The sequence below is a fragment of the Perca fluviatilis genome, chromosome 17, assembly GCF_010015445.1.
Source record: "Perca fluviatilis chromosome 17, GENO_Pfluv_1.0, whole genome shotgun sequence".
Taxonomy (NCBI): Eukaryota; Metazoa; Chordata; class Actinopteri; order Perciformes; family Percidae; genus Perca; species Perca fluviatilis.
In genome coordinates this window covers 20,684,808-20,710,325 of record NC_053128.1, presented here as the reverse complement: position 1 = coordinate 20,710,325, position 25,518 = coordinate 20,684,808, and the positions used below count along the sequence as shown (strand labels likewise).

At 40.1% G+C, this 25,518-nt stretch overlaps 2 protein-coding genes across 4 annotated transcripts in view; one reads left to right on the top strand and one right to left on the bottom strand.

Moving 5' to 3' along the window:
- The window catches only part of LOC120545374 (astrotactin-2-like), a 298,446-nt gene that overhangs the window by 226,766 nt on the left and 46,162 nt on the right, over positions 1-25,518 (top strand). For all 3 annotated transcript variants that reach the window (XM_039779627.1, XM_039779628.1, XM_039779629.1), the window contains 4 exons: positions 4,579-4,703; positions 5,895-5,999; positions 6,232-6,411; positions 19,009-19,331. In XM_039779627.1, the coding sequence (XP_039635561.1) occupies positions 4,579-4,703; positions 5,895-5,999; positions 6,232-6,411; positions 19,009-19,331 (733 nt within the window). The remainder of the gene's footprint in view (positions 1-4,578; positions 4,704-5,894; positions 6,000-6,231; positions 6,412-19,008; positions 19,332-25,518) is intronic.
- On the bottom strand, positions 8,543-14,274 carry trim32 (tripartite motif containing 32). The gene is made up of 2 exons (XM_039779630.1): positions 14,152-14,274; positions 8,543-13,331 (listed from the first exon to the last, which is right to left on the bottom strand). Exon 2 carries the CDS (start codon positions 13,323-13,325, stop codon positions 11,265-11,267), a length of 2,061 nt encoding a protein of 686 aa, XP_039635564.1. The 5' UTR covers positions 13,326-13,331; positions 14,152-14,274; the 3' UTR covers positions 8,543-11,264.

Below are 25,518 nucleotides of genomic sequence, written 5' to 3'. Positions count from 1 at the left end.
TATATTAAAGTTTAGCTTGTTAGCAGTTGTGTTTTTATATAAAACCTTATTCTAGTTGCTTAAACCTAAGCCTCATTGGATCCTTACTCTTAACTTAAGATGCATAACATCAACTCAAACATATTAGTTTTTTGTTTGACATCACATTATATATTTAAAGGATGGTTCTGTAGACTTTCTGCTCAAGATGCTCAAGTTATTTTTTGTCATATTTTCAGTAATTTGCAAGATTTTAATTGCAGTGTTATTTGCTGAGATATGGCATCATAACAATGTTTCATGACACATTGCACACAAATTCAGTTTATTTTGCAAGTGAAGACGCACATGAACATTAACATTTTCGTCCAAACTGTCTTCTGTTAATGTCTTTTACTCTTTCAAGAGCTACTTCCTCGTTCAGCCTTGACCTGTGAAGGTTGCACATGCTCAATTAGTAGGTGAGCCAGAACAGTGACTCTAATAATCAGAATATAGCCTTTGCAAGCTTGGCACCAGGTTTATGTATATTCAATACTAGTTTCCTCTGGGAATTATGCAGTCTTTGTTAGTGCTTGCATCAGTCCACAAAGGCAGCTTTTAAATTAGTGGAAATAAGCATCCTGCATGGCTTACAGTTTGCTGAAATAGTTTCCTCATTGTTTGGGGAGCTGTTCGAAGCCAAGAGGTACAGTCATCTAAAAACTATGGATGCACGTATAAATCATTTTCTGAACTGATGGGTTGGCTGTCCCACAATTGTAAGATTGGATTTCTGAATACCAGAGTGTGCTGTTTCAAACCCGCAGAGTAGACATAAAGTTAGTCACTGGTAGTTGAATCAATGTTCACTCTTAATGGTCTATATACTGCTATGGTTTCAGCGTTCCAAAGTGTTCAGCCAAAAGCTGATATGTACATTATTGGTATTTTGGTTCCTGGTAGGTCAGGTCATGTGTGTTCTTCTTCTATTCAGTAGAGGTGAAGGAAAATGTGATGAAGGAACTCTGTCATTTTCCAATAGAAAACGCCAATGAAAACCACCAGTAGCCTATTTGTTGACTAGATGAGTCTTGAGGTTGTAGATAATGAACTGAAAATGTAGTGAGTATGTGTCCAACCAGTTCTGCTGTGAGTGGATAAGGTTTCTACACGGACAAAACAGCACAAGAGGCAATTACCTCAGACAATGTTTAGATAAGTACCACTCAATATCAGTTATATACTCTGTCAAACCTATGCATTAGCACATGTTCTCAGCCACAAACAGACACAGGGATTTGAAATTAGGTGACTTGTAGATAGCCCTCATGCCTATTATAAACTCGGTTAGACAGATACACACTGAAACACACACAGAGAGAGGCACAAAAACAGTTTTCTAAATTGACTTGTAGATAGCATAGCTCTTATCTGTGCCTATCGCCAGAATGCCTGTGATTTGGAGGAGAGAGCAAGTGTAGCTGGGATAATGAATAAGAGACGGAAGGGATGCAGGGAGCAAATGAAAAAAGGGTTACTGCTGGGGACTAGGCTAAATAAACAGCAAACAATTGTAACACTATATAGATAGAAATACTGACATTGATGACTGCCTGTAAAACACACACACACATACACAAAATGCTCAGTATGCTGTAATATTCAGATGTATCTTTACTGTGGTTTGAATTGAAATATACACAGAGGGCAGGAAGAGACATGAGAGAAAGAGGCAGACGAGAAATGCAAGAGTTGGATCTAAAATATGCATTAGCTGGCCTCGAATATTTTTACCACCAGATACAATTTGTAAATCTGGTGTTTTAGAGATTCACATTTAAATGGGAAGCGTTTGCCACTTGTAGACTCAAGTAGGATTGGAGGCCTGTTTGGCCAGGAGGGAGTCCAGTGTCCACTGCCCTTAATGAGCACACATGGGTACTGAATGAAACATGAGTAAATCCACAAGTTTGTTCGCATTGCCCCAGCAAGTGTGGTCTGGTGGTTTGGAGATTGTTAAGTGTGGTCAGGCTGTGTAGGTGAGTGTGTGTAAAATACAGTGTTATTTTTTTGAGATTGTTGCGACCCAAAATGCCTGATTTTGCGGGACCTTTTGTATAATTGTGATAAAAGTTGCGATGTATTTTGTATGTTTGTTGCAATGAAGTTGCGGGAGACAGTGAAAGTTGCAAAAAAAGTTGCAATTTTTTTTTTATAGTTCTTTAAAAATAAAAAGGAAACTTTTTTTGTGGAGAAAAAAATTACTCTTGGCTGAGATTTCCTAGTAACCTGACCAAAAAGGCTGAGGATGCTGCAAATGTCTATGTGCTTGCAGGAAAAGCACTGGTGTAACTAACTAATAATGATGAATAATAATGGCTCTATTCCATTTAAGTCTCAGTAAGCAATATCATTGGGTTAGCACACAGATTAGCATATCCCTGGAGCACCTAAGAATGCAGTGACTGTTAATGATATACCTGTGTTAAAAAAGTCAGATGTCTACCTTGAGGAAGTTCTATAGGTTTGCTGCTTGTTAAGCTTCAGCTTGTTAAGTCAAGTCAAATGTCAATTTGTCGTTCCTAGGTGAGATAAGTTAGCCATGGCCAGCTGATTGGGATGATCTTTCTTGAAACACAAGCAACTGGCTCATCTCGTTAACCACATTGGTATGTTTGGGTTGTAGTGATCTAGAAGTGTCTTTTAATGAGCTGTCGGCAGAATAGATGCTTCAAGCTCCCTTCCTGCCACATGTACATAAATACACACACACACACACACACGCACAAACACACGCACAAACACACGCACAAACAGTCCAAGGAACTGTGGTCTCACAGGACAACGTAAACAGAAATCTTCAGGATTGACACTTTGACTCTTCTGAATTTGATGTCTCACCACTTACCTGTGCAAAAATGGACAGATGCTCCAACAATCTACACTTGCCTTAGATGTTTTTTCCTCAAGGGTAGAAGAAGGAGAAGGTTAAGGACATTTAACGATTTTTATATGCACTCAGACACTGTGAAGACCTGAGGCCCTAGTCTTTACTCTTTTTTTTTTATCTGTCAGTTTTCTTTTTGAGCAGCTCTGCAGTGAACACTTTTATACTGTCTCTCTTTTAACTCTACAATGTGAATGGGTGTTGTGAGCAAAGTGGCTAAAAAAAAGGGAACTCCTGTCAAGGACAGTCCACATCTGGGCTTGAAAATCCATAAAGCTACATATCATCTTGGTCCACATGCCACCAAAGGTTCTCTGAGCCTCGGCGTGAAGCTGGCTGATTTAATTTAGCAATCAATATGTTTTCTGTGACCATAAGCCACAGTAATCTTTTTACAGCACTTCTTCTCTCCCTCACTCCTCTCATCCTCTACCCTTGAGTCAATCCTTCCACCAGTGCATTGTAACACTAAGGCTGTGATTGCGTCTAACAGGCTTTGTGGTTAGAGGACTCAAAGAGTTAGAAAGAAAGAGAGGAACAGGATGAAAAACTGATATGAAGAAGAGTCTCTGTGGCACAAGGTTATGCTCTGAGACTTGGTCCCATAAAAGTGGATTATGGGAAATAGGTTGCTGCTGCTTGCCATGCCTTTAGAATGCAGCAAGACAACTCATCTTTTTGACAGGAAATGAATTGCAACTGCTTTGGATCAACCAGAACAGTCCATCTACTGTACAAAAATTGAGCGGAACATGCACTTTTTCTCTACTTGCAAGACTACTAGTATTTATATTGCCACTGTAATATAGCATAGGGCTACAAATAGATGGGAAAGTGAAAAAGGTTTAGAGCATCCATTCAAACATATCAGCTCTGTGTGCATTTATAGGTGATCACTGTTTCCTCTCACTAGAAAGAAACAGTATGTGGGTCTTCTACTTCTACCCTTCCCTCACACTTCCTTTCACATTACCATTCTTTCCAGGAGATTCTAGGGGGTCTGTCTTATCTTTGCCTGCAGCTCTCCCCTGCCCTCAAACTTGGGGACACAGCTGTTTTCTTTATTCTTCTGCCAAGCATCTCACACACACACACACACACACACACACACACACACAAACACACACACACATACACACACACACTCACATTTTGGCTTTGTACCCATGTTATTGATGTTGACACAACTAGTGATGAATTCTTTCGTTTCTGTCACTCGTGGATGGAACGGATTACCGTAACAGCAAGAAACAGCATCTACACCTTGATGTGTTTAAATATTTTCTCAATAATAATGAGCACCCAATGAGCCTAGCACCTTAATTCTAACCTCTGTGAAGCAGAGAAGAAATATCAGTGAATAAAACATTATCATAGAAGAACTTGCAAGACGGAAAAAACGAAAAATATCCAAATCCCTGTCTCTGAATGATTTAGAAGGCCAGAAGCTGGACGGGGCACTGGAACATGTCAGGACTGTAGATATTTATTGTGAACTGTTGTTGAGTTGTTTTCATGCAGTTCAGAATGTGTAGCTGCACTCCTGACTGTTAAACACAACCTTCAGATAGACTAGAGGTGTGTACTTGGTAGTCACTACGATTTGCTACCTTTTGGTACTAAATGGAATAACATTTTTCAAAAACTTTCTTTCTTTTCATCTTTTTCAGAGACAACAACTTCATCAAGGACTTTCCCCAGCTAGCCGACGGTCTCATGGTCATCCCCTTACCAGTAGAGGAACAATGTCGAGGGGTTTTGTCCGAACCCCTGCCCAACCTGCAGCTCCTTACAGGTGAGGGTGTGTGAGTTTGGTGATATGGCCTTTTTTTCCTTGTCTATCTCTCCTGTTGTGAGTAATCGGTCTATTATCTTGTGAGTAATCGTTCTATTATCTCTCTATGATCCATTCATGTGCTACATGAATTCAGAACTGACTACAACCAATATGACTCTCTAAAGAAGAGAAGAACACAGCAGCATATTAAACAAATTATGTCTGTGAAAAACCCCAGTAATGTCTCTGTCATGTGACATTTGTCCAGAGAGAAGTGACAACATGTTTTAAATAGAAAAACCTTTTGTGAAATTTGATTTGCGAAATCCTTTTTTTTGTTGGTGCAAGATCATTTTAAAAGACATGGGCTAGTCCTTTGTCATTGTGTCATTAAACCCCAAACTCCATCTCAAAATGCTATCACATGTATTATGCATATACATGCCCACACACATACACGTGTGTATTGGACCTTGTAAACTCCCGTTTCACTGTTTTATCCTTTCCTCGACTGTTCCACCCCATCTTGTGGGGGAACAGAGTCACTTAGATATTTGGCTTGAAACCTGCAACTGCACATCTGTTCCCTAATCCCTCCATTAGATAAATTGGCATTTGATCCACATTGACCCTTGAGATTTTTTACTTGGGTTCTGCTTTCACCAGAATTGGACACACACAGACAAACACACACACACACACACAAACACACACACACACAAACTAAATTGCCCGTTTTTCACCGTGCATGAATGTCTCAGGTGTAAAACGTTTTCCGGAGGCACAGGATCAAGGTTCCCGTAAGCAGTTTATTTTTTTCCCCTTGCTCTTCACTTTTGTGACTTTAGTTCTAAACTGGCGTGAAAGTTTGGTAATCGAATTGCAGAGAAAGGCGAGATTGCTCCTACTTCTAATGTCAGCAATCCAATCGGAGTTGCACTATATACAGTATCTGCCATTGATCGGGGAGCAGCTGGGATATGGGCTGTGATAATAAATGATGTTAAGGCAGTAATGGATAACACTACAGTAGATCTGCAATAAATGGTTCAAATGAAATGATGGATTTTATTTATGTATTCATTTATTTTGAATTGCAGGTCCACTTTATGAATCTGAGTTTTGTATTTAGTTTTAAATTGTTGTGTTTGTTGTCTTTCTTGCATCTCTTAATTTGTCTCATTGTTACATTGTTTCTGTCTTTCTTAGGGGATGCTCAATTCAGTGAGGCAGTGGGTTATCCTATGGTTCAACAATGGAGAGTGCGCAGCAATCTGTACAAAGTTAAACTCAGCTCCATCACCTTGTCTACAGGTCAATGTTTGAATAATCTGACCTTGTGATTTCTTAACACTGATCAATGTCTACACAGCTTTGATGTATATTCTGCATACTGTCAGTCAATCTCTCTATTTTTGTATCTGTCTGCCCTTGATAGATTCTGATTTTGACAACCCATTCACATCATACGGCTGACCTTAATATTCAACCTTAATAATCCTTCTAACAAAATAATCATTCCTCCCTCTCCTTCTTGACCTGGTAGGCTTTTCTAAGGTGCTGAAGACACTGTCAGCGGAGAGCACACGTGAGGAGCTGCTGGCTTTTCTCCAGCAATATGGCAGCCACTACGTGTCTGAGGCCCTGTATGGCTCTGAGCTCAGCTGCAGCATCTACTTCCCCAGCAAGAAGGCCCAGCAGCAGCTCTGGCTGCAGTACCAGAAAGGTGAGCATGCTGACAGACAGGGAGGAAATAATGCCTACAGGCTGAATTTTAGAGGAATGAATGGAGATGCCATCCTCACATTCTATATATTGAGGTTTATGTGACATATCATTAGAGATGGTCCGATACCATTTTTTGCTTCCCGATACCGATTCCGATACCTGAACCTGCGTATCGGCCGATGCCGAGTAACGATCCGATACCAGTGTGTCAAATATTTTATTATGTTTTAACAAATGTATACTACTCTCCCTGTATGGATGCGATATTATTTCTATCTCTGTTGTCTGTCAGGCTCAGGTTAAACTCTTTGTGAAACATGAACAAATACAAACAATGAATGCCATGGAACTTTCTTTTATTATCCAGTTTGACATTCAGTTATAAACGGAAAAAGAACATAAATAAACTACTTGAACGTAGATTTTCTTCAGGGCTTTAATACGTGCATCGGATCGGTGCATAAACTCCAGTACTTCCCGATACCGATACCAGCATTTTAAGCAGTATCGGAGCCGATACCGATACTGGTATCGGTATCGGAACATCTCTGCATATCATTGAACATTTGAACAAGTGTATATGGAGGTGAGTAGACCATATTTTGAGAAATGGTAAACATTGTGATAACTTCAGGAGTGATTGGGCTACAATCAAATGTAACCAAGACAAAATAACTTTTTCTAAATCAAAGCAAGCAACCTAATACCAATTCACAGTGAACAGAAGTAGAGTATTAACAGGAAGGGGGGTTACTTTGTCTGACTATGAATTAAACTAGGTTATTTTTAAATACTGTGTCATGCCTGAATACACCTCCTGGTTAAAAGGCAGCATAAGCTGCATGAATTGAATTAAGCATCAGTGTAACTTAACATCCCAAAAGCATCTTGCAGCACTGTTCCATTTAAATGGTGTTTTTTAATCCTGTTTTTTCATGATCCCAGTGCTGATTTTCAGCTCAGCCATTCAATGCCGTTGATTCAGACCTGGGTTTCAAAATACATATGGTTATGTACTTGCTGACCTTGTAGGAAGAAAGAAAAAACTGATTTTAGGTAAAGGAGGCCAGGATTGAACACCCGCCCCCACCCCCTTAAAAGGAGTAATTTAAAACATCTCTAAACTAGGTGGTTTTAATGATGAGCATGCCTCTGGTCTGGAATGCATAAGTTGACCTGAAAGAAAATGCTGTATTCAGTAGTACACTAACAGTGGTGGAAGGTATTTGAGTAAGTTTGAAACTGTATGTTACTTGTGCTTTACTAGGTTATCTCCATTTTTGCTACTCTTTACATCTACTCCACTCGCTAAATTTTGGAGGGTATTGTGTATATATTTAGCTGTTAATTATTTTAATTTTATTTTTTTTAAAGAATTTTTAGTGGCATTTTAGGCCTTTATTAGATAGGACAGACATGAAAGGGGAGAGAGAGGGGGAACGACATGCAGAAAAGGGCTACAGGTCGGAATCGAACCCGCAGCCATTGCGCCGAGGACTAAGCCTCTGTATGTGGGCGCACACTCTACCAGGTGCGCTACCCAATTAATTATTTAAGAGACAAAGATTTAACATACCTATGATTGGCTTAAAAAAGACATTGTAACAGATCAAACTAACCAACGGTAGATAAAGTAGTTACAATTAGATCCATCTCAACCAACTACAACATTACAATGATGACATGTTGATGCCTCAACATTATTTCAATATAATAATCATATGACAGGGACCATCCTGCTGCGTGAATACTTTTATTTTTTGTACTTTTACATGTTGCTGATGAAGCTGTACTTTTTACTTTATATATATATATATATATATATGTTATTGTAGTATTTCAACTCTTACTGAAGTAAAGGATTTGAATACTTCCACCATTGACTTAAAGACATGACAAGGCTATAAAGGGAGCTTCTTGCTTTTGAAAATAACACTCATCATGGGTTTCAAAAGCCTACGTTATAGCCTAATTATTATTTTTGTCCTCATCACCCTGCGCTACTTACACCAATTATGGTGGTTTGCCTTGACTATGGTCACACAGAAAACTGAAAATTGTATAAAGACACATTTGATAATTGAGAACACAAATGTTAGAATGGTATGAAGAAAAAACTGCTACTGATATTTAAGTTGTTCATAAATGTTTATTGCACTCAGATAATCAACAATACAAACATGAATTTGACTAGACAGAGATGTCTGTACTGTGTTCAATACATTGTAAAATCCACAGGCTTCAAAGGACATAACACATGGGAGTTTGGTTCATTGACACATTGCAGTATTTCGATCCAATGGTACAAATTAACACACTTTGAAGACGTATGCAAGGAAATAACTTCTCTCTAATAACAGAATAAAACAGATGGTGTAGCACACTGACACAAGGACACTTGATTTTTTTTTCTGGCATTTTATGCATTTTTCTGTCACTGTAAATTGTGAATATTATTTAGTGATAACTACTTCTAGTGACCATGTATACAGTGAAAGCACTGAATAAATGTTTTTATGGCAAGGTTGACATGCAGCTGAGACGATCTTGAATTATAATCTATTGGTTTAGTGTTGATATAACATGGCCTAACAATAAAACAAATAAAAATGCACAGGGGAAATGACTGTGACAGACTTCACTTGATACTTAAATTCAGTTCTACTTGTTTTCTACTCCTTATCACTTTATGTAGAAATACTACAAACACTTATTGTTTACGATAATGTTTATAAGGTCAGCTTTGTGAAATACTTTATTTTTAAGGCTGAAACTGAGTCAGTATGTGATATGCTCTTATGAGCATATCTGGACTGGAAGATACGTATTGGCGGGAAGGCATATTTACTACTTATGTATTTATGGACATAGAATATGTTACATACATGGGTGGATTTCAATGATTAACTTAATTCCCAAAATTGAGGCCACTAAATATTTTGATTTTATTTTACCTGAAAGCATTATATTTATAATGCTTAATATGGACAATGAAGTCCACTAAATCTACATAATAAAATAATAAATGAAATGCATGCAGATATACGGTAGATGAATTTAATCTTGACTACCACAAACTTGCAAAAGACTGTATAAAGCTGTTGTCTTTACCCTATCTGCCAACACTGGAGAACACAGGTTGCAAGTTGTGTAGTGTTGAATAAAATCCTGAGAGAAACATAGCAACACAGATCCAACATCCCAGTGTAACAAAGCCAGGTCTGGTGTGTGATGCTGGAGTTTTTCACTCATCATTATCCTAGCAGCGCTATTCTGAACACTCCTGCCAGTGATCCCGAAAAAGATTTGTTTAACCGCAGGCCAGGCGTGAGGAAACAATGGCATGGAATAAGTTTTTTGGAATAAAAGGCAGGTTTGAACAAAGTTTGTAAACATTATTCAAGTTGTAGATGCATGCTGTACTCCTAACGCTTAATGTGGTCTGGGAGCTTTTTAGTGTTGGCTATTTTGATATTGTAACAAAAAGTCATTTATAGATGATTTGACATTTTAAAAGCCTTCCAGGTTACAAAGGTCATCTGGAACCTAATCATAATGTTACTCTAATCATAATGGACACAGTTCTGTCTGAGAAGTAGGAGCTACTGTGTTTTGTGATCAAAGCTAACTTTTAAATAAATGGCAAGCAGAAGGAGATGTAACATCTGAAATTGTAGTGATACTGTATGTACGACTGAGCAGAACAGCTAGAATAGGGTCCAGGGCAGATGACAATAATATTATCTTACAGCTGGTTACCTCAACCTGCCGCCTAGTGACATAAGTAAGGCTGTGGCTGGGATGTCACTAGGAGAGCGATGAAGGAAATAACATACAGGGAAAAGGGTTTGATGATCAGACAGTAGATTTGAGTAATATTTGCTCTGAAAAAGTCATTAGACTGATGTGCTACTCCAAAATACACAGCACACAGGCTAGCTAGGTAGTATTAATAAGTACCGGGACATAATGATAATGTGGTCTACAAATTAAACATCTGTAACCATAATTCTGACTGCATTTAACCCACAGAACCCCAGTAAATGACATTTCACCCTTGCCCCATATTACCCAGCTTTCCTCCACAGCCTATCATGCTGGTTCAACCCTCTATCCTGTAGGTAACTTAGGTTTCTACACTTAATGTTCCCTGAATGTTACTAAATGCAATTCAATGAATGCTGATACTCAGTTACTGTTTTGCCATTAGCTAACTGCACAGTAAACTTTAAAGCTGGCAGCTGCATTCAGCAAGATCAATGTTAGTCTGTGCTACTGAAACCTAGGAAACAGTGTTGTGTCAATAATAAAGTGCTTCACAGGCCAAAATCCTTGGTATGCTTAATTTTATATGTAAATACATGTTCATTTTCAGCTCTTCTTCATCCAGTTTCTCTTTTGCAAAGCCAGATCAGTGAAAGCCATGCATCGCACACAGTGAGGCTAAATGGTGGATATAGCAGTAAAACAGAGGAAGGGAATCGTCTATACTTTGTGCCTGCATTAGCTTTGACATCAATGGCTTCTTTTGCTTATTTTAATGCAAAACTTGTGCCAGTATTCTTTGATGTAAAAATATTGCAAGGTCTGTTTTCAGTGTTGTGATCCGTTCCAATAATCAGGTACAAGGCAGCTTAAGTAGCATATTTTTAATTTCAGGTATTAAATTAAAATGCAGTGGGTTTTAAACTAAACCAAATTGACTAGAACATTACTGTATTAACTCAATGAATGCTGGAGTGAGACTTGTTTGGAGTGCAGCCAAACTAAAGTGACAGATAACCTTTTCCAAATTTCCATACCTACCAACACTACTAAACCTCTCATGTGCAGAAAGACTGGATTGGTCCTCTAGGAAGTGGAGGAGTGCCTCCTCTGAATGTATGTGTAGACTTTGACACAGTGGTCCCAACAATCCAGTACAAGCAGTTGTCCTTTCTGGGTGGTGGCCACTCCTACAGGGCAGTTTAGCCCTTCATGGATAAGAATTTTGAATCCACCCTCTTTGGGAAACTGGAGGATTTCTTTCCTGCCACTGTCCGTTACCAGCAAATCCCCATTGACATCCACACACATGCCAGTGATACAGCGGAAGTCCTCCGTCTCTGAGAAGAAATGGCTGAGCTGCTTGCCTAGCTGGCCGTCTGCATCCACTGAGCCAATAGAGAAGCCCCCTTCCAGGTGGGGCTCATTGTGACGTTTTTCAAAGTTCAGGGCTAGGCCCTGAGTGAAATAGACTGTTCCAGCCGCATCACATGTCACAAACTTTGGCCGCACAGCAGAGCACAATCGATTGTAGCTGACCACACCTAAATTGCGGTCCACTGCGATACACCACAGCTTGCCACCTTCCACATCTGACACCACAAACTGACCTGATGGCATGGCAGTAATTCCCCAGGGTTTAATCAGCTGGTTCTTATGGCAAGCCACACAGTGTCCATCCATAGTGTAGACTTTAACCGAGTTATCATAGTTGTCAGTGACCCCAATCAGGCCTTGAGGAGTGACAGCAATGGATAAGGGGATGAGGTTAGGCAGGTCAGCCCCAAGGAAGCTCAGGACAAAGTTGTCGATGCTACTGGCATTGCGGCGGATTTCACGCTGGAAACCTTTGCGATTAAAGATCTGGATGCGGTAGTTGCCACGGTCAGCCACCAGGACCTCACCTTGTTGTGCTACACAGATGCTGACTGGTAAATTGAACATGCCAGGTAGCGTTCCCTTGCAGCCCATCTTCTTCACAAACTGGCAGACTGCCGGCCCTGCACTTGCCCCAGCTCCACCAGGTGATCCCCCACCTGCATCCATAGACTTTGACTTAAAGCTGCCTGGTGAACCACATGCCGCATCCTCTACAGCTGCAACCATGTCAATGTCTCGGTAATGATCCATTGGAGCCCCCCTTCCACCACCGGTAGCCCCTGTTGCCCCAGTTTCACTCTCTACATAACCCTCAAGTGCTATCTCCAAACCACTCTCCTCATCCTCTGTATTGACAGTATAAGTATTTGTGGTCACTTGGCCCACTTCTACAGGCTTAGAGTGCTCTGTTCTGATCAGCTCTGGCTCTTGCAGCTGAAACATGATGGGCAAGCTGCTCCTCAAATCTAGCTCTTCGTCATCATTGCCTTCGCCATCATCCTTTAGCAAAGCAATATCGCTCTGCCTCACCAACATTCTCAGATAATCACAGCGTGACACCACTTTTACCTCTGCAATGTTGAGGAGATACGTCTGCTCCTCCAGGACTTGCCCATTAAGCTTTTCCACTTCTGCCATGGAAGCTGTGAATGTCCTTCGAGACCTGCTGAGTTCCTCTTGAAGACGTAGCTCAGCTGAAGTATAGTCCTGCTGCACTGCCTGGTACTTTAGTCTCAAGGACTTAGAGATGTTTTCAATAGCTGTCTTTTTCTTCTGAATATCACCCATAACATCACGCAGAGAAGTCAGCTTGCCACCTAGTTCTTTACGACGCTGTTCAGCAGCCACCCTAATCGGCTGGACAGAATGGCCTTGATGCAGGTGGCCCTCCCCTTTACAGAGCTCACAGAGGACTGTAGCACAATCATGGCAGTACTGTCGTGGTAGGCGGTTGCAGCAGGACTTGCACATTAGGGCAGCAGTAGCAGCACTGCAGGATGTAGTACAATCTAGGATCTTGAGCACAGTCAGATTATCGGCCAATTGGGAGATACTGCTCATACGGGACACCTTGCTACAGAAGGGGCAGCGCACTCCATTTATAGTATTAGCCAATAGCTTCTCTAGACACTGCCGGCACACTGTGTGACCACACTGCAGGAGTTTGGGTCTCATTTGATCCTGGTTGTAGGTCTCCAGGCAGATAGGGCATTCAAGAACCTCCCTTATTAGATCTGGGTCCAGCTGGGAAGAAGATGCTGCCTCCATTATGTCCTTGAGTGAGTAAAAACAAAAAAGGAAAAGTAATTCATATTTTATTATATAGTAATATTTTATTCTTTGTGAAATTAGTAAAAAAACGTCTGATACTTATCTGACGCTTCACTGTGTCTGTGAGACAATAAATGATACAGTGCAAAATAGTGCCACACACCTAGTTAATTTGCAGATTATTTGCTTGGCAGTTATGTGGTCAGCTATAACTAGCACAGCAAGCTAGCTTTTCTCTGTTTCAAAGTATATTGTCGCAGTGTAGCTGAAAGATATGGCGAAAATTACTTATTTGGTGACCAGTTAAATAGGAAACCTTTCACTGACGACAACTAATGTTACCTAATGTTAACATATGTTATTGACTAGGTAGTGCTAACATTAGTTACAACTTACTAGATCCTCTTGGTGTTAAAGAAAATACGCTTCCAGGATAAGGCTATAGTGATAGTAGCAGGTAGCTAAGCTAATTGTTGATTTGTTGTTATTTAACACACGGTCGTTTAGCGCCAATAATTACAAGCAATGTAATAAGCTAACTAGGTCAACGTTATATCTAAGGGCACGACCGTGCTCTATTGATGCTTAAAAACAGGTTGACTTTGCAGTCCAGGCTTACTAACGAATTACATTGATAATTCTCTAATTTTAGACAGTAAATCGGAGGCCTCCTGACAAAACAACAAATGTTAACGCTGTCCCTTGACACAACGCGACACTGTTATTCAACATTATCACAGGGCTTTTAATAAAAGTGCTTTCGGAAATAACATGTGCGGCTCATCGTAATGTTTCTCTTGAAATGTCTGCTTTGAAATGTTACCTTTTCTTCAATGTTAGCTGGTTGGAACTGGAAATTCAGAGGTTTTGATGGGCGTGCTGTGGTTCTGCTACTGCAGCTGCTAGTGAGAGACTGCAGTGTTGACGACGTCACTTACGCAATGACACGCAATACGCACAGCTCTGTGCGTGACAGTTGTTTTGATTGGCTGCTGTGCTAGGGCATATACCAGGGTCCTGATGGTACCCTCACGATGCAGTCCATGGGATTTTCTGATATTTGCATACCTGTCAAGTATCCCGTTTTGGCCGGGAAAGTCCCGTATTTTACCCTTCTTTCCCGCCGTCCTCCCGTATTAGTATTTTCCCGTAAATCTCCCGTATTTTAACCTGCGTTATTAAAAAATAATACCCCGGGTCCGAGCGGAGTAAAAAAAAAAAAAACATTCCCAATCTGAGCTCTGTCACTAGCCTCGCGATAACTGCCACCTGCAGTAGCCTACTACAGGTACTGTAGGTGGCAGTTGTCGCGAGTTTAGTGTGTAGTGTGAGGAGGATGATGACGGTTAGAAGGGACGGTGCCAACAAGCGGGCGCCCAAAACTTATGAAGGCTTTACTATGCATTCCCCATAGCAATGCAAGTTCAGAAAGGGTGTTTAGCATGGTACGAAAGATTGTTACAGAGAATAGGATGACGTTAGACAACAGAACTGGTTGCGCTCTACTCTCATGTAAACCACTCTGTAAACTACTCTGGCCCAGCCCACAAATACACTCCTTCCAAAACAATCTTAAAGAATGCAAAGTCTGCAACAAATTTATACAATAACTCACTAAAAGAGTAAAGAAAAGTTATGTGAAATGAAAAGAAAAACTGTAAAAGAAAAGCAATATGAAATGAAAAGAATGTGTGGAATGAAAATAAAATGTAAAGACAAGCAATGTTATAAATTGTAAATGTTTTCAGCATTCTGCATCAAGTGGTGATTTTAGCTTTCTTGTACACCTGTCTTAAAATGTAAGGGATACTGGAGCTTGGTTGGGGTGGTGGGACTGCTTGCGGTGGGCGCCGGAAAAATTTCCCTTATTTTCAAATCCAAAACTTGACAGGTATGTATTTGACTTCCAACAAAAGCAGAATACCTTTTATTTACCTTATTACCAGCATTCCCATATTTACACAGAACAGGGGGCAAACCAGTTTTTCAGGCAAAGTTTTTTTTATTATTTTGTTTTTTACTTTCAGTGCCTGTTCTAAATAATTTCCCAGCAATAGTGCAATTTGTTCAACACTTATTTTACTTAAAAATATACTGTAACTTGTCCTGAAATGACAGTGGTCATTTTAGTATTAAACAGGAAGACACACTATTATTGAAGACCAAACCATTAGTTAACTTGAGTGAACAAGTAAACAGGCCTGTAACTAAGAAAATAAGTCTCACAGAGAGAACCTGAAGTACTGCCCACATGCTACAACTGCATTCAAAAATGTCCAGATGTTGTGACATGTATCAGGTTTTAGACATAAGTAATTATAGAAAGAGACCACTAGATGTCAGAATACGTCTTCTAGAAGACATGCAACACCTCTGTGGAACAGTAAATGTGGGGATTCGGACCATCTAAGAAAATGTCTGCTTTTATTTGGTCAAGCACAACAAATAGGTTTTTAAAGAAATATGGAAAATGCATTTTGATTGTCATTTAACATATTTAATAAATGTTATTGTATTTTGTTCTGCTATTAACAAACCATTGTAGAGTAACTTCTGTTCAAATAATTCATACAGCAAACAAAGTTTAATTGGAATGGTACTCTGTAGACAAGGTACAGCTCACACACAGATGCACAATTTAGTAGTGTGTACCAATATTGTGTAAGACTGTAAAATGAAGAGTGTATATGAGCTACTGCAGATAACAAGGGTCTGTTAAAATCAGAGGACTGTGGTACATGTAGCACTAGCAGCTGTTTTAATAAAGCAAAAACAGCAATGCCAACAGTAACCACATCTAGCAACATCTGTATTAAATTGCTTTGGAAGATATCTGACACCTTTGCTGTTGTTGCCTGGGCAACATAACCCTGGCCAGAGGGGATGTGTCCCTCATGAGTAATTATACTGCAACCAGTCTACAAAGACATTTTAATTAACAAAGGCAGTGCAAGATCAATGGCTAGGAAATTCACTCCATTTATCTCTTCACTATGTTTGATGACAAACAAGTGTTGCATAAGCATCACATTCATACCACACAGCAAAGAGATGTCATAGTTTATAAAAAGGCTAAATGGACGGCCACTCCTATAACTGCACAGAAATACATGTGGTTCTATATTTGATTTATCCTTGTGAAGGTTGTCACTGCTGGTCAGATGTCAGTGAAACTGTACATTGCACTAACACAAATAAACAGACACAAAGTACTTTAGTTATCCCAGATTGAAATTATATGCTACAGCAATGTGCTACCAATCTCAAAACAAGACAGTAAGGACTCTTAAAGAAAACAAGAAGTTGTAAAAGCCAAAAGTAAATAAAAAATAGGTGGGAAAGATGCAGGAAGAAATACCCTGTTCACTATAAATGTCAGCTAGCTCTGAAAATCACATTAACATGGCTATGTTTTATATTCTCTACCAATATGTAACAGTGCCAAATCTTTTATCAAATGCAGTTGTTGACATAGATGTAAACAATTGTAATCTGGGGTGAAATGAGTTAAAGGGGATGAGAGTCAATTAGATTGTAGCCACAGCCTACCTAAGCTACTCTACAGGGCTTTATTGTGAGAGCTGGGTGACAACAGCTCTTTTCTGTGTCTGTGTCGCCTCAAGAAGTGCATGTAATTGGGCTCCTGGGCCACCCTTTGAGCCTGTTTACCTACTGTTGCACATGAAGTTACCACCCACCCTTTCGACTGCTTGCCAGTGAATCTTACAGACACACACAGGGAGTAAGCTGCAGACATACATAAATAAAGAAAATGTATGCACAGACTCAATTCTCTCTCACACACAAAAACACAGCAGGGTCATGTCCTTGCTATTCTTTCTGGGGATTTGGAAGTTTCACTGACCTGAGGTGACCTGTTTTTTTTTGCCATTGACCATTGTTTTTTATATTTGTTTAGTTATAAATTATTTTTAGTATCTCCGTTACCTGAATCTCCACTGGACTCATAACCCCAGCACGCCCCCAAACATTGTCAAGACAATTTTATTTTCTAAAGCAGTGAATTTTCCCTACAGCTTGGTTGTTCAGTCAAGCCTATTAGCTATACTTACGTCCTGTTCTTGCGCATGTTAATTATTAACACAAAGTCAAATTACTCACTATTTTATTATTAGGATTTTAACTGTAACATAACACTTACTTTTTACAGTATTACATGCTCTGTAATCAAATGATTTATGCTTGTTACCTTTTTGATGTCATGGGCACATCAGGGCCATGTGAGATATATTGAAATTAAATATTTTTTTCCTGCTTTATTTGCATGGTTGAAATGTCACATCAACTTCACACCTATGTGATTTTTCTCCTGCAAATATTTATAAAATAGTCCTTGGAAACGTCCCCACCCATGTTCTGTTTTTCTCTAAGCTGTTAAATGCCTGCTGGTAAAGCACGTGTTGGCATATGTTTGTATTAGAAATGAATGGTTGAAAGTTTGCACACCCTTTTGCGTGTCTTGGGTTAACTTACTTAACATTGTTGATATTACAGGAGTCCAAGTAAAATTGCACATGTAGACACATGTAGACTTGTTTCTCTCCGTCTCTCACACAAACACATTTGGGTTAATCCACTGTATGTTGTCTTTTTGCCACTGACAATAGTTTGAAGGATGTTTGATTTTACTGTCATTAAAATGGTTAACAGGAAATAAGTCATTTAAAATATTAACCCTAATTAGTTCTAGTTACCCCACACTGAATAATGTCAAGGGCTTTTCCAGCTGCCTTACCCACTTCTTTTAGGTTTTTTGGGGTTTCCCTTATTTTTTCTTGGTCTGTGTATATGTCCGTGTATATGCTGTTGCGCTTATGTAATACTGTATGCATTGGTAATTTCCTTTATCCATCCATCCATTTGCACATTTGTATACTCTCATGTCTGGGGCTGATGGTGTTTTTTTCCATTAGGACAAAAAAGTTTCATTAAACTGCATAGGGTGTAGGTTACTCAATACTACAACCTACACTTAAGTAATATACATTTGCAGATATGCATTTATAATTAATTGTGATTTGCACTGACTGATGAGGTATCATGTCTCTGTAATTCCAACTTTAACACACTTTTTGTTACTAGAAAGAACACCTTATCATTCATTTCACATAGTGTGTCCTCTGTTCTTGTAAAGCAAATAGACACAAAAGCACATCTGCCACATCAGCACAGATGGCAAATCTGCTCCACTGTAACATGTGGCCTGATGTACCCTCCAAATGAAAGACTCAACACCCAAGAAGCATTCCTCCTTTCTGTTCCTCTCCTGCTTCTGTCGCAGCCTCTTCTTTTTGCATGGTGTGTTGTTTTCTCTGAGAAAGAATCCCCCCAACTCCAGTAAGAATATCACAGTGGTAATTGACACTCAGGAGAAGAAGCCAGTGACACCCTTCCTCCCATTCATCCTTTGTCTTTGTCTTAAAAGCTGATGACAGTATAGGGATTAGTTTTTCTTTTTTCTTCTTTTCCTTGGCAGCAAGTAAAAGTAAATCCAGATGTGGACACTTTATGCAACTGCAGGACTGTGAATGTTTTTTTCTACCCCAAGTGATACATTGTATACATTGTGAGAATGTTTTTACAATTTGGAAAGAATACATATGAAAGTGAAAGACATGGCTACCTAACTCTCCCTTCCTCTCCTGACCTCCCCCTCTAGAGGCAACAAACCAGGGGGTTAGCGGAGGTGGGCGGCGTGAGCTGAAGTCAGTTCCCTTCATCAGCTACCTGTCGGCATTGCAGAAGAGCCAGCTGTTGTCTGACGACATGGTAAATGGCGTGGAGATCCGCTGTGAGGAGAAGGGAAGCTGTCCAGCTGGCTGCCACCTGTGCCATCACCAGGCCGTGATGGGAGGAGTGTCAGGGAGAGGCCGCACCGGTAACAGCAGGAGTGGAGAGCAGCCTTCCCCCATCCCTGTGCTGCTGGAAGTCAGCCGCGTGGTGCCCCTCTACAGCCTGGTCCAAGACAACGTCACCAAAGAGGTGAGAAAGCAGCATGGGGGTTGGAAATTGTGTGTGTGCGCATATAGATGTGTTTGTAGAAGGAGAGGCTCAAAAAGTTAACTGTAAAACCAGAGAATAACAAAGAGAATCAAGTCAAGAGATGTGATGCGTCCACATACCCACTGGAGTTGGAAGAAAAAAGCTAATTTTTAATAAAATAAAAACAAGAAAACACATGAAGGAATTAAGTTTATTATAACATCAAAAGTATTTCTGAATTAGAGGAATATAAATCTACATATGGTCATTGAAGCCTGGATCTCTTATAAATTCTGAAGTATTAATTTATACAGATATAAACTATGCCAATTTATTATTAGACCAATTACAATTGGTTGGCATGTGATTATACTACCACTTCTGCAAACAGAAGTTTATTGTAAATGTGAGGCAAATGAACACATATGTTGTGCTGCCCTGTGACAAAAAAGTGCAATCTGTTCTGCAAGCGTAGGAGGAATATGTAAATTGTTCAGTGTGTTTTACTTATTGACAATCTCATTCCATGTGTTGGTGGCTTAATCCTTTCATACTGTAAATATCCATTGTCCTGAAGTGTTTTAACTGAGTCAGTTGTAACAAATCACCTCTAGGTGGCATTAGTTGGTTAGCTTTGAACATTGGAAATGAGCACTGTAATACAGAGGGCATAAAAAGATGACATCATGTTTTTCTCCTCTTGTGGGGAAGTCAATGTGTATATGTGTGAGATTTATATGTGTGTATGTGTCTAAACAAGCATACACAGCTGAATGTAATATTAGCCTAATGGCCACATGTTGTGTTTATGATTTATCCTGTATGAATAGTCTTTGGATGTTTGTGCAGTGACAAGTTAATCATATCTGATTTATATTCCATAAGGTAATTTAGGAGGGGGCCCTGGCTTCACTTGACATTTAGTTTACCACATTTTGCTCTGTTTGGGCTTCGTCTTGACATTGTCTTGCTACCTGACATCCGTAACATGTCTTCTCTGTGCCTGTGCAAGCCAACGCAGAGCTGTGTGCAGGTGACTCACACCCAACACACACACACACACACACACACACACACACACACACACACACACACACACACACACACACACACACAAGCCATAGGGAGCAGACTGGTTCACAATCCCCCCAATCAAGCATCTAATTACCTTACCTTCTGTAATTACTGCAGGCAACAACAATACCAGAGGCAAGAAGACAAACACACACACAAACACGCACACACATATATGCACTCACACACACATACACACAACAAAGCCCCCTGTACGTGCTGCCCATAACAAGCACCACAGCCCCAAAGAAAAGAAGCCACAATCAATATCAGACGATCCCTAGTGGGCCTCATCGATAGCTAAATGTGAGGAGGAGCAAAATGTCTCTTTTCCCTCTCTTCCAAACACCTTGCTATCCATCCTTCTCTCTCCCCCTACCCAACCCCTGGCCTTCTGGGGATGTAGAGAGTGAGATGTATGACGAAGAGAAGAAGGGGTAGACTGCAGTGGATATCTCTGGCAAGCCCTTCTGAGGTAGCTTGAGGCAGGATTATTAGCTTCTTATTAATGTCATCGACCTCTTGAGAGGGAGGGGAGTCCATCACTATGCTCCCCTTTTCCTCTCTTTCTCTTCTTCTCTTGGCTGTAACTGCTGCTGCTAGTCTGGAAGGCACATACGTATATTGCATTAGAGACGAACAACAACAACCTGCACACACACACAGAGCCGCTCATTCTCTCTTTTTCTTGGTGTGTGTGTCTTTTTCACACACACCTTTGCTTGAGACTATCTTTCTACTTGGGTGGGTCTATCTGAGAAGACAGCTGTCATGTTGAAAAAGCTTTCTCAGAGATGAAGTTACCTTAAACCCCCTGAAGCCATCAAAATAGAGGCTTAGTTGTCCAAATTATGATTAGATGTACTGAGGTCATACGGTACCTATATGTGTATAACTATTTGTATGAATGGGTCTGTGTATGACCAATACCAGGTTTGCATGGACTTGTCACTCTTTCTTTGGCCCCCTTCCTCCCTCCTTTCTCTGCTACTTACATCTTTCATTGGCCACTGCCTGGCTGCCTGACTGTTTGACAGGACATGTCATGTCCGGTTCACATCAATCTCCTCATTATTAAGCCAGAAGGGGATTTGGTTACAATGTTAAATTACCCCTTCTTCGAAAAGACCACCACCAGGACTACAAAGACACAGAATGAAACAGTAGAAATGGCTTGCTCTTTGTGGCTTTGTCAAAGAGGTGAATGGGGAATAAAGTAATTATTTTTACATGTACCCAGTACTGACATTACCAATGACTAGTTAAAAAAGGACTAGAAAAATTATACCATATATCCATATTGGCTGATAGGATTGGAGTATTTCCTAAAAACATGTGAAATGGTTGGTATACCCAAGTAGAGCAAATCTATCTATCCATGTTGGTAGTTCTATTTTGAAGAGTTCAGATTTTAAGATGTCTGTCCCTGATATATTAGCCTCCACCTGAATATAATTAAGGTTTAGTTATCCTTAGTCAGTGGAGCTCACAGCACTGAAACGTGACATTTAAAAAATAAAACCACAAAATCGCTCTCCACAAACGATGCCCCTTGTAGATTATCCACAGGCCTGTCCAATGAAAAGTGCTTATAGTGGGGTCTGTGGTAGTAGAGAGTAGTGAGAGTCATGGGGACACTTTTTCTGAAAAGACATGTTTTAAGTGACATGTTTCTGTTTTCCGTTAACACAACAAATAAAATGCCATTCACCTCTATTGTATTTTTATGGATTGTTATTTTATCCCAAAACTTTAGCAAACAAGCAGAAATATGTGCATGGCTAAATAGTGGGGTGCATATGAGATTATTTTTTTTAAAGTTTGAAGTTTACTCCCTCACTGTCTTGGTATTAATTACCTTTTACTTTGCTCTGTTCCTGGGATTGGCTTGCTTTAAACCTGGTCTTGACTTGAATTCGACTGGAACCAGTCTTGGAATTGGCTTGGACTTCGACTAAGGTGGTCTTGCTTACAGGCCTGGTGTGTGCACGCAAATACACACACAGATACTCCCCTGTTTTAGTGCCAGAAAAAAAATACCTCAGTGGATAAATAAATAAGCTAACGCCTATGGAGCTTGCCAGTGGTCCTATGTCCTATGATGCTGTAACTGAATTATGGCAAACCTTTTGAACAAATTGGTTGTGAGTCTAATGGGTCAGAATGCTTTATATCTTGCATAGTGGCCGCTGTCATGCTGTCATTGTAACGCACTTCTGCAGCCCCTCCTAGGGGTGTGTCGGGAACATTTTCAGTGTGGGCAGGAGGGGACACAGAAGCAAAAGAGCAACAGCATATTTGCACCGAAACAAAATAAGTAGCAGAATTACCCACAAGAACAGGGCCATTTGCCATGGGTGGGGGGAGCTTGCTTTAGGGGACCTTCTCAACCATGACAATATGCAGATTGAACAATGCAAAGTGTGTCTAGTTTCCCATTAACTTGCAACTAGCATTTTCTCATTAGAGTAATTTAAGAATAGAAAGAAAAACATTCAAAAAGCAACACACTTTGAATGTATGGCAATAGTCTGCCACACAGATAAATCAAGCAGGTCTTATAATCTAATGCACACATCAGAAGGAAAAAATGCAAATTTTTATCCCAGGAACATCACTTCAGTACCAAGGAGAGCGCACACTCTTTATATATATATGTTAAATGTTTTGAAACTGTTTTAGAGAGGCATTGCTTCAACAATATTGTCATTTTGGAAGATGTAGTTTGTGTTGCTGTTGAAAAGTATTGCATTATACAGAGAGGTGTTTCTGTTATTTAACCTACCCTCATTGATATAAATGGTGTGGACAGAATAATTGAAACACCTGCCAGAATAACTCCATATTATAACTTTCCTGAATTGCAGGGATGTTTTTATGTTTGTGGTAATGGTAAACTGGTAAAGTAGTAATAGATGGTATAATGCGAACATTTAGTCCTTTTAAAAAACAAAGTACTTAATTACATTAACAAACAACCAAAAAAAAAATTTTTTTAAAGAAAGACCTAATCAAAACAGCCCCCTGATAAGGAGTGGATTAAAGGCAGCACTGACAATTATCCTAATGAGATAGCACACTAACAAACAAGTCAATGTACTTTGCTGAAAAGGTCGAAATAACTTAGACCATCCTCAGACAAAGTTGGCACACATAAAAACAATACCTTCTGTTTGAAGGTCCTCCAGTGACATGGAGGGTTCAACTTCTGGGTGAACCAAACCTCCAGCCACCTCCAGTGTCCAATTTCCTGGAAGTACTACTTCTGATAAGGTTCCTAGAAGCAGCCTATTGGTTCCTTTGTTAACATCATTAGCCCTGAATGATGGAAAAGGCTACTTAAAGTTATTCATGGGGGCACACACACACACACACAAACACACTTAGGTCACAATTAATGGTGTCCTGTGCGTACTGACTAAGACTCTTTACCACCACTGGTGATCATCTTATAAATCAATACTGTGGGCCAGCTGGCCAGTGTTTTCGTGTATTAGCCTCTGAAGATGGACAGTAATATGGTCAGTTTAGACTAGACAAACAGATTAATACATTAAAGAGGTCACAATGGCCCTTCTTTGTCTTCTTGTAAGTCACGACTGGCTTCTTCGAAAGTGAAAGGTCCAAATAGTATTTTGGTGCCAGTGAGTCTGCAGGGTCTAGAGATGATGTCAAAGCTTGGAATTTGCGGCTGGAGTTGTTGCTGATGCTCAGTGGCCTTGCTTTGCTGGTCTTGTCTTCTATAAGCAGGGGGTGATTACATTTCAGCTCAATTTGTTCAGTATCGATAAGGTCAATGGAGATGAATTGTGGCATATTTGTGAAACGGTAGAACCATGTGTTATTGTAACCATAGCGGTATCGCCAGTTCCTGAAAGCAAATCTGTCATGACCACACAAAAACTGCCTTACACTGTTACAGTCAATGCTCAGATAGGACAATCTTCGTAAAAACACTTTTATAATATAAAGCATAATGGATAAGGTTTGTTTCTTAGCTCTATCTGGCCATCACAGACTGTATATGGATCTATAGTGTTCTGGGAAATGCATGATCTGTGGTTAATCCATACAGTATAGGGTATCCTCCTCTTTTCAGCTATGACTTATCTCTCCATTGAACACAGAAGTACTCTTTCCTGGGCCTCTCAATCTGTCTGTTTTTTTACTTGCACCAGCCGGACATATTGCTGTCTTCACAGCCACCCACTTGACATATTATCACTTTTTCTTGCTTTTCTCTAAATCCTCATCTCTGCTTTACCTCCTGTGCCCCCCACCCAACCCCCCACCGTATTCTCTAAACCACAATTAGATTCCCTGTTTACCCAGTGGAGACTGGCTTGCATTACTCTTCAAACATAAACATGCCGGTAATCGCTTTGTCTATTTTTCACATGTGCAGCCATGCAATCAAGCGTGCAGACACATATGGGGTTTTTCTAGGAATCTGGTGGTGGTAAACGCATGGCGGTCCTGTGGTCTTTCTTTCTTTTGCCCCTAGCAGCGGAGGTTATTTCTCATTTCTCATATTTGTCTAGTCTGTGTGCGTGCATAGACCTTGAGTCCATGTTTTTCTTGTTGCCTTTTTCTGTGGCCTGCTTCCTATTGACATGAGGTGGCAAGACCCCTGCTGCTGTTGTTTTCTGGCAGCAGTTAGCCACATGGGTTCAGGCAAAGGGGGGAGAAATGTAATTACCTTTTTCCCCTTTTTGGTTTTCCAGGGGGTTATTATATGGCCATTGATTACAGTGCTTGCCTACCCCCTATAATAATTGCTCATTCAGCACGCTCATTTAGAGGGGCTTGTATTGGAGGATAAAAAATGGGAATGCCTTCACTACTGAAGGATCCTGATCCTGTCCCACATGCTTTGAGATCTCCTTTTTTCACACCCTTGTTACTCTTTTCAGTTTATTTCCTCTGGTTTCTCCAGCCTCCTTTTTCCCCACTCTTTCTTACTCTGCTGCTCATTTAGGTCACTTTCACTCTCAAGATCCTATGCCATGAATGAAAGCAAGTGGTATTGGAAGAAGTCAGTTCCCATGAAAAACTGTTGAGCCTCCTTTACAGCTAACAATGCTGTGTTGTGGAAATGCTAACATCAGCTTCT